The sequence below is a fragment of the Oncorhynchus clarkii genome, chromosome 12, assembly GCF_045791955.1.
Source record: "Oncorhynchus clarkii lewisi isolate Uvic-CL-2024 chromosome 12, UVic_Ocla_1.0, whole genome shotgun sequence".
NCBI classification, from domain to species: domain Eukaryota; kingdom Metazoa; phylum Chordata; class Actinopteri; order Salmoniformes; family Salmonidae; genus Oncorhynchus; species Oncorhynchus clarkii.
The window spans coordinates 64,287,093-64,296,948 of NC_092158.1; the positions used below are offsets into that span (position 1 = coordinate 64,287,093).

The following is a 9,856-nucleotide window of genomic DNA, read 5'->3' on the forward strand; positions in this document are numbered from 1 at the left end:
GCAGTTAACCCACTGTTCCCAGTCTGTCATTGAAAATAAGAATTTGTTCTTACTGACTTGCCTGGTAAAATAAAATAGGTGGCCTTTGAGAGGCTTTGTGGTTGAATCCGTTTCAAATTCACTGCTCAACTGATGGGACCTCACAGATAATTGTATGTGTGGGGTACAGAGATGAGGTAGTCATAAAAAAAATATATGTTAAACACAGTGAGTCCATGCAACTTATGTGACTGGTTAAGCATTTTATTTTTACTCCTGAACTTATGGCTTGCTATCAGAAAGGGGATGAATACTTATTTACTGAAGAGATTTCAACTTACTTAATTCATTTCAAAACATTTCCATTTTGACATTATTGGGTTGGCCAGTGACCCAAAATCACAATATAATCATTTTTTTTTTGTTAAAATTCAGTCTGTAACACAACAAATGTGGAAAGAGTCACGGGGTGTGAATAATTTCTGGAGGTACTGAAATCGTTTTTATTGAGTATATTACACAAAATTGAGATTTGACTTGAGTCCAAAGTGTAGGAATACAGCTGAAATCAGTGACACAGACATACATGGTGGCTTTACAGGAAGATCGTAACGCTGTGAACCAAGAGGTTGTGAGTTTTACTCCCAGGCCAGGACATGTTGAGTAATACATCATGTGTAAATAAACATACACAATGTAATCATGTATGTCAAATAGCCTATTTACGTAGAAAACACTGGCTATTTCGTGACGTTCTGGGGACAACCTAATGACTGCAGGGCATCGTGAACATTTTAATCCATGTGAAACTTAATGTGAAATATCACATGTGAAGTGTCCCCAAAACCACATGATTTCACATGTGAATGGTTGCGATCACTTGTGAACATCCACATGTGAAACTTCAGGAGAAATATCACGTGAAGTGTTCCAAAAACATGGGGACATTGCACCTGTGAAATAATGTTTTTTTCCCCCTAAGGGTATTGAAATGAGGCGGGACAGGTACGCTCTTTCCAATCCGCCAAATTGAAGAAGCGGATGCGCCACTGGGGATTTCCCAACAGACACACAGCAGGTGCACTCACAGCCTGTTAAAACTTGCGGTCCAAAACTAGAATAAGGAGGCGAGCAATGAGCAATTCCGTGATCGTGGACCTTCTCCTGGTTCCGACCAGATTGTGTCTGTGGTTTCAGTCTGTGCTGTACTGGTTTCTTGTATATGGCACGGCTGGACTCACAGCCGGACTGGTTCTTACACGGATCGCATGGCGTGCACTGAAAGACCCCTACGGGACCTTCCATTGGACAGTCCGCAAGAAGCAGCCCGCATGTCTGCGTGATCCCACTCTGGGCAAACACGGCTACTTGTGGGGCAGGGTAAGAATAGATAGGAGTGAGAGAGAAAAACACCGCTATTATCGGCATAACATTTGTTATTTTTACATTTTATTGCAGTCAGCAATTGGTAAGTACTTAATGACTTCCCTAAAACATATGGAAATCAAACATGTTTGGGTGGGATAGCGGGGTAAATAAAATATCAATGGGTCTTTCAAGTGAAATACAACATTAGGCTATCTGTTTATCTGTCTTGACAATTGCCCAGTTGACTAATGTGTGCAAGAGTTGAGGGGTTGTATCTAATTTTAGTTTGATCACCCACGCCACCTCCCTGTCTGCATCCCTAATGGAACTCAACACACGACTTTTGACCAGGACCCATTGCGCAACTCTTGACCAGAGCTCTATGAGCCCTGGTGAAAAGTAGTACACTATCTAGGGAATAGAGTGCCATATGGGATACACACCCGTTTCAACCTTATCTATCTCCACTCTACTCTACTCTAATATTAGAAGCTGGAGGACCGACAACTATGTAAAAAAAGAACAGGGTCATTCTGCCAAACACTTTCAAATTCCCAGAGTGATGGAAAGCACAGCAGCTGTTAACCCTTCAACTATCTCTCTGCCGTCTTCCTCTCTTTCCACCTCCTCCTCACCTCTATCTTTCCCCCCACCCCCACCTCCCTCTTCTCCCTTTTTATCACAGAGCTCTGGTTTGAGGTTCCATTATGTAACCAAGGGAGACAGCAGGAATCCTCTAATGCTCTTCCTTCATGGATTCCCAGAGAATTGGTAACACACACACACACTCCTTTTTTATTACCGCATTATAAAGCATTATCACATCTCCTGTCATATGTACAGTGACAAGTTTTACAACGCATCATAACTATAACATAATACAATTATACCTGGCAGCTTTAAGCAAAGTAATAATCCTCTCTCCCGCCATCTCTATCTCAGGTACTCGTGGCGCTACCAGCTGTGTGGGTTTAGTGGACAGTACCACACGGTGGCAATGGACCTGCGTGGCTGTGGCGACTCTGACGCACCCTCCCAGCTGGAGGACTACTCTCTGGAGAAACTCTGTCACGATATCAGGGACGCCATTGATGAACTAGGTACACTACACGTGTTAGCCCGTATGGTATACCAAGGCTATTTAACTGCTGGCCCTCGAGGGCTGAAGTTCTGCTGGTCTATCCTTCTAATTAGGGAACTGGGACAGGGACACCAGATGTGTGTGGTCTCTCCGCACAAGGAAGGAACTATCAGCTAAAAAAGAAAACCAGCAGTATTTGAGGGCTGAAGGCCATTCGTTGAATATCCCTATTATACAGCAGGCTATGTATGCAGACTTCACTGTCTACGACCCAAGGGAGAAATTAGTAGTAAATATCCTACATTACTAGAAAGGGTGCTATAGAATTACAAGGAGTTCAATGGGCCTCAAAGGTTCAACAGTTTATTGTTTCTTCTGGGATTTCAGGCCACACCAGTTGTGTGTTGGTGGGCCATGACTGGGGCGGTATGCTGGCCTGGCACTTCACACTGGAGAGGCCTGATATGGTGCAGCGACTGGTCATCATGAACGCACCGCACCCTGCCTCTTGGCTAGGTAATGATGAGTGTGTACCTGCATGTGTGTGTGTGTGTTCTATTACTTTCCCTTATGGGTACTGAACCGAACCATACCATATTTATGGACATGCTTTAAAATAGGTTCAGTTCGATGCTCGATCAGTATAGTTTGGTTTTCCAGAGAATAGAAGTATATTGGAAATGTCCTAGCTGGCTATGTGTAGTGTGATCTCTCTTTTCTCCACCTAGATGCCGTGTTGAGGAGGCCCTCTGAGCTTCTGCGCTGTGGTCATGCCTGCTTCTTCCAGCTCCCTGCACTCCCAGAGTTCACTCTATCACTGGAGGACTTCAAGGTAGTGTCTAAGAAACTCACACCAGCATAGAGGCACTTTCTCTTCTATGACTCGTATAGTTACATTCATACACACTTTCATGGTGCAATGGAATAGTCCCAAAAGTACAAAACCCGCAAATCTGCCCCCCCCAGGCATGTACTTTCAAAGTATTTGAAAGAAAACGAATACTATTTGAACCCAGGTCCTGTCCTCTCATTGCATGTAAAACTAAGTCCTCCACCCTGTTTTTTTTCATGATTACAGGTCATAGTACCATGGTTTGTCCTCCTCTCCTGTGTTTTTGTGTCAGTTGGTGCGTAGTCTGCTGTGTGGGGGTCGTGGTGGCATCAGGAACCGTGCCCGCAGGCTGACTGAAGCTCAGCTCGAGGGTTATCTCTACCGCCTGTCCCAACCTGGCGGGCTGACCGCACCCCTCAACTACTATCGCTCACTACTCAGGTCAGAAAGATAGCTAACCATCTCAATATCCTTTATGATAACATGTGGACTGTCAAATATAATTTAATTTTCCCCACCAACATACAGTATCTGACACTGAATCACCACCTTGGTGATTTTGTTCCCGCAATCACCACAAAAAATACAAAAGATGGACATGGAAATATAGAAAGAAAACAGCATACCAGTACTTTGTTTGTTTGGACCAGGAAAAAAATACACAAGACCAATATGTTTTATAGAACTTTTTATTGTACATTTAATATGATTCCAGTAACGCCCTTTACAAGCACCAGGAAGTGGAGGTGCCGTGCCTGCTGATCTGGGGCGAGGCTGACAGCATCCTGGTAGAGGGGATGTCTGGGGGCACCAGGCCCTACGCCCGGGGGTCCGTCACCTTACACACCATCCCTGGGTGCAGCCACTGGGTACAGCAGGACCAGCCGGAGACGGTCAACCAGCTGCTGTGGGAGTTCCTTCTGGATAGGGAGAAGGACGTGGAGCGCTGCTCCTCACGGAGAGGTGCAGGCTGGGCCATCAAGTGGACCAGAGAGTAAATGGATGGTGGTCCTGAACTGCTGGGAATCAGGGTCGGGGCCAATTCAGAGAGTAAACCAAATTCAAATTTTCCTCATTGCAAAGCATTGAAGAGAATTTGAATTTGTGTGTATTCCTGAAATGACTGGAATTGAAATATAATTGACCTCAACCCTGCTGGGAATCACCACTATAACAGTTTCACACTACTGAGCCGAGCAAAGTGGGCCTGGTTACGCAATCACCATTGTTGCTGGAACCGTGCTAGAAAAGAAAATATCTAAGCCAGCACAGTATGGTTTGGGTCAGCAGGATTGTGTGAAAAAGGTATTGTGGTTTTGTTGTCTTTTTTTTGTTGTTCACAATTGTAATGTATTTTAGGCCTCTCTACTATTCTCACTGTCTTCAGCCAGTTCATATTGATACAGTGGCCCTGTCTCAACCTATTGCCATCATAACTGTATCATGTTACCATAACGATGCGGCCGTGTTACCAAATCAAACCCAGTCACTGCCTGGACATTAAGACCACTGGCTCCAGACACAATGTCCCGTACTGTATCAACTGTCTACATTTCCAAACCCTTGGAAATAAATGAGATTCAATCATATTGATCGGTTTCCAATTCTGTTGATTACTTTTGTCTGCCATGTATTTTTACCTGGTTTGATCCAGTCCATAGTGTTGTAGATGATTGGTGTAAAAGCATCTTTGCGGTATGTAATCCACCTATGCGTGACCTACCTTACCCACCTCTCCCTATACTCTACCTGTAACATACCTATGTTTAAAACATATCAGCCATCTTCTTCCTCTGATTGGTAAACATTGGACATAGAGGAAAACACACACCTGTAGGCAACCAACAAGGGCCAACTGTGGGGAGTGTTGCATTACAAATGCTAGTTGTGATGATGATGATAAGCCATCTAATATTGGGTCACTAAACTGGATGGGAGGTCACATGGGGGTATCCAGGAACGGACTGGGACCAGAAATTGGCCCAGGTGTTTACGCACATCCTCATGGCCCCCATTATTAACCAACTAAAGAGACATTTGGGCAAAACAACAACAATTTAAACAGGCCCACTGGATAAAGATGGACTAGCCTATTTGCCCAATACCCCGAGAAATGGACTGGCTATCTGGCAGTTCTTACACAATGTGGAACCCCAAACCACATATAGAATATTAAAATCAAGTGCAATCCAAACCTTGATGTTCCATCCATTCTCAAGTTGATAATTGTAAACCGTAGGATCCGAGACTTTAACGGAGAATATAGTGGGCACTAGGATTAAAACAGGTTAAAAAATATTATGCATTTATAACAAATTAATGATGAAATAGATGAATGTGTCAATATATACATTTTATAATAACAAATTCAGAATGTTATATTATTTAGAAATGGTAAATATGGCATAATCATCATTTACTGTCGTGCCAATATACAACAACCATTAAACTAAGTAGACACGGGTGAAAACCACTGAGGTATAATAAGAACCACTGCCGTATAATACAAAGATTATGGATATACTGACAAGATGCATGTTTCTATGCCCTAAACAATGGACATCGTTGACTGCAAAGCGGGACGGCGGGCAATCTGGCACCCTCTTATCCTTTATTTGGATTGGTGGATAGATCTCATTATTGTAATACTTTTTTGAAAATTCGATGAGGGTTGTTGACGTGACTGCATGTATTCAATGGAGAGCGATACTTTGCTGACTCGCCTCATAACATGCATAGCCATATCGATACAACTCCGATATAAAGAGTTTTTTCCCCCAAATTTCCGGGATATCACGTGTCCTACTTATCTGTACACGAGTAACAACTTAAGCATTACGTAACATCTATTCGATCAAATAAACCTCACGTAGAAAATAAACTATTCATTTTTTTGTTGACTAAATTCGTCACTCATTGACCTTGCTTGGTGGGCAACAAAAACAAAAACGCCACCTGCTGGAGAATGGTATTTCGCCTGCTTTGGCAATGGAAACAAATGTTTCCCATCAATGCAGCCCTTAAATTGAAAGTGAATAGAATTTTCCACCGAGTTCGGCCTCTTTCTTTCTTGGTATAATAAGAACTGGAGACTGCGTTCAATATGTCTGACCGTTGTTTTCAAGGACTGCGGTCCAAACACTTAAAAGACATACCCTATCCCCTCAGCCCTCAAATTAAGTGGACACTTCTGATGACGTCTGACGAGTATACACTTGCAGGGCAATTGGCGAGGGAGGAAGGAATGTTTTCTGAAAGACGCTCGTCAGATTCCCATATCAATCAATGTGACACAATCCTTTTCCAAAGCATCTGGTCTATATCTTAACATTAATAAATGTGCACTCATGGCTGTCAAAGATTGTGTGGCACTTTCATATTATGGTATTCCAGTGAAATAAGAACTTAAATATTTAGGCATCGTCACTCAATGCCTAGGTTTACCTCCACTGTACCCGCACCCTACCATACCCATCTATGTTATGCTACCACATCCAGAAATCTGCTCCTTTCATTATGTTCCCAACGCACTAGATAGCCTTTAGCCGTACCCTCATCCTACTCCTCCTTTGTTCCTCGGGTGATGTAGTGGTTAACCCAGGCCCTGTGTGCCCCCAGGCGCTCTCATTTGTTGACTTCTGTAACCGTAAAAGCCTTGGTTTCATGAATGTTAACATCAGAAGCCTCCTCCCTAAGTTTGTTTTATTCACTGCTTTAGCACACTCCGCCAACCCTGATGTCCTAGCCGTGTCTGAATCCTGGCTTAGGAAGGCCACCAAAAATTCTGAGATTTCCATCCCCAACTACAACATTTTCCGTCAAGATAGAACTGCGAAAGGGGGAGGAGTTAGCCTGCAAAGTTCTGTCATACTTTCCAGGTCTATGCCCAAACAGTTACAGTTTCTAATTTTAAAAATGAATCTCTCCAGAATTAAGTCCATCACTGTTGCCGCCTGTTATATACCCCCTCAGCTCCCAGCTGTGCCCTCAACACCATATGTGAATCGATTGCCCCCCATCTATCTTCAGAGTTCGTTCTACTAGGTGACCTAAACTGGGATATGCTTAACACACCAGCCGTCCTACAATCTATGCTAGACGCCCTCAATCTCACACAAATGATCAAGGAACCCACCAGGTACAACCCTAAATCCATGAACATGGGCACCCTCATAGATATTATCCTGACCAACTTGCCCTCTGCTGTTTTCAAATCAGGATCTCAGCGATCACTGCCTCATTGCCTGCGTCCGTTATGGGTCCGCGGTCAAACGACCACCCCTCATCACTGTCAAATGCTCCCTAAAACACTTCTGCAAACAGGCCTTACTAATCGGCCTGGCCCGGGTATCCTGGAAGGATATTGACCTCATCCCGTCAGAGGATGCCTGGTTGTTCTTTAAAAGGAATTTCCTCACCATCTTAAATAAGCATGCACCCTTTCAAAAAATGTACATTTAAGAACAGATATAGCCCTTGGTTCCCTCCAGACCTGACTGCCCTCGACCAGCACAAAAACATCCTGTGGCGTACTGCACTAGCATTGAATAGTCCCTGCGATATGCAACTTTTCAGGGAAGTCAGGAACCAATACACGCAGTCAGTTAGAAAAGCAAAGGCTAGCTTTTTCAAACAGAAATTTGCATCCTGCAGCTCTAACTCCAACATGTTCTGTGACACTGTAAAGTCCATGGAAAATAAGAGCACATCCTCCCAGCTGCCCACTGCACTGAGGCTAGGAAACACTGTCACCACTGATAAATCCACGATAATCGAGAATTTCAATAAGCATTTCTCTACGGCTGGCCATGCTTTCCTCCTGGCTACCCCAACCCGGCCAACAGCTCAGCACCCCCCGCAGCTACTTTCCCAAGCCTCCCCAGCTTCTCCTTCACCCAAATCCAGATAGCTGTAAAACCTGGACCCGTACAAATCAACTTGGCCAGCAGTCTGGACCCTCTTTCTAAAATTATCCGCCGCCATTGTTGCAACCCCTATTAATAGTCTGTTCAACCTCTCTTTCGTGATGTCCGAGATTCCTAAAGATTGGAAAGTTGCCGCGGTCATCCCCCTCTTCAAAAGGGGTGACAGATCCAAACTATTGCAGACCTATATCCATCCTGCCCTGCCTTTCCAAAGTCTTTGAAAGCCAACTTAACAAACAGATCACTGACCTGCTGGCCCTCGCTACATATTCGTCGCCAGACCCACTAGCTCCAGGTCATCTATAAGTATTTGCTATTTAATGCTCTACCTTATCTGAGCTCACTGGTCACCATAACAACACCCAACTGTAGCACACGCTCCAGAAGGTATATCTCACTGGTCACCCCCAAAGCCAACACCTCCTTTGGCCGCCTTTCCTTCCAGTTCTCTCCTGTCAATGACTGGAACGAGTCGCAAAAATCACTGAAGTTGGAGACTTATCTCCCTCACTAACTTTAAGCATCAGCTATCTGAGCAGCTCACCGATCGCTGTAGCTGTACATAGCCCATCCAACTACCATGTTTTTATTTACTTTTTTTTGCTCTTTTGCACACCAGTATTTCTACCTGCACATCATCTGCACATCTATCACTCCAGTGTTAATTTGCTAAATTGTTATTACTTTGCTACTATGGCCTATTTATTGCCTTACCTCCTTACTCCATTTGCACACACTGTATATAGATTTTTCTATTGTTATTGACTGTACTTTTGTTTATCCCATGTGTAACTCTGTGTTGTTTTGTCACACTGCTTTGCTTTCTTGGCCAGGTCACAGTAGTAAATGAGAACTTGTTCTCAACTGGCCTAACTGGTTGAATAAAGGTGAAAAAAAAAAAACATTACTGAGGATCAGAAGTCTAGAGGCTTACTTAATTTTAACCCTCTTATTAAAAAAGCCCAGAAGAAGCTAAATCAATGGCTACAGAGGGACTTATCTTTAAAAGGAAGAGTCCTAATAACCAAGGCTGAAGGTATCTCTAGACTAACATATGGCACTCTATCTTTATATCTTGAAGGTAAAATAAGCAAGCCAATAGACCAGATGCTTTTCAACTTTCTGTGGAGAAACCGTACCCATTACATTAGGACAACTGTTGTAATGAACACTTATGAGTATGGAGGGCTGAATTTTCTGGACTTTACTACCTTAATACTTTTAAGATCAATTGAATAAAACAATTCCTAATAAGACCCACTTCTATGTGAAATGTTATTCCTCATGTCTTCTCTACTTTTGGTGGCCTCAACTTCATGTTAATTTGCAATTATAATATTGACCAAGTTCCAGTGAAACTCTGCTTTTATAAGCATAATTTTTCTCCACACAGATATATATGGAATAATCGGGATATATTGTATAAAATACTTTGTTTTTAGAATATTGGTTCTGAAATAATATCCTATTGGTGAGTCAACTCTTTAAAAAAAAAACGTATTTATAAGGAATTCTTATCACTTTACAAGACCTAAAGATTTTGCAATTGTTTTAGATGCCATTCCCTCAGGTGTTGCTTTATTATTCAGGAACGTGTCAAGACCTGACCCTCAGAACCTACCTTCCGTTAACCCTGTTGACTCATCAGTAGGAAAGATTTGTTTCTCTTTT

The 9,856-nt window shown here is 43.0% G+C and overlaps 1 protein-coding gene across 2 annotated transcripts; it reads left to right on the forward strand.

Annotated features, from left to right (window-relative positions):
* The first annotated feature begins 851 nt into the window (after nucleotides 1-851).
* On the forward strand, nucleotides 852-4,849 carry LOC139421033 (epoxide hydrolase 3). Of its 2 annotated transcripts, none has more exons than XM_071171512.1 (7): nucleotides 852-1,359; nucleotides 2,033-2,118; nucleotides 2,290-2,447; nucleotides 2,816-2,944; nucleotides 3,157-3,260; nucleotides 3,553-3,701; nucleotides 3,976-4,849. In XM_071171512.1, exons 1-7 carry the CDS (start codon nucleotides 1,114-1,116, stop codon nucleotides 4,256-4,258), a joined length of 1,155 nt encoding a protein of 384 aa, XP_071027613.1. In that variant the 5' UTR covers nucleotides 852-1,113; the 3' UTR covers nucleotides 4,259-4,849. The 2 variants fall into 2 exon arrangements, with proteins under 2 accessions (XP_071027613.1, XP_071027614.1); XM_071171513.1 differs by having other exon boundaries at nucleotides 998-1,359; nucleotides 2,816-2,940; nucleotides 3,153-3,260.
* Nucleotides 4,850-9,856: the final 5,007 nt, after the last annotated feature.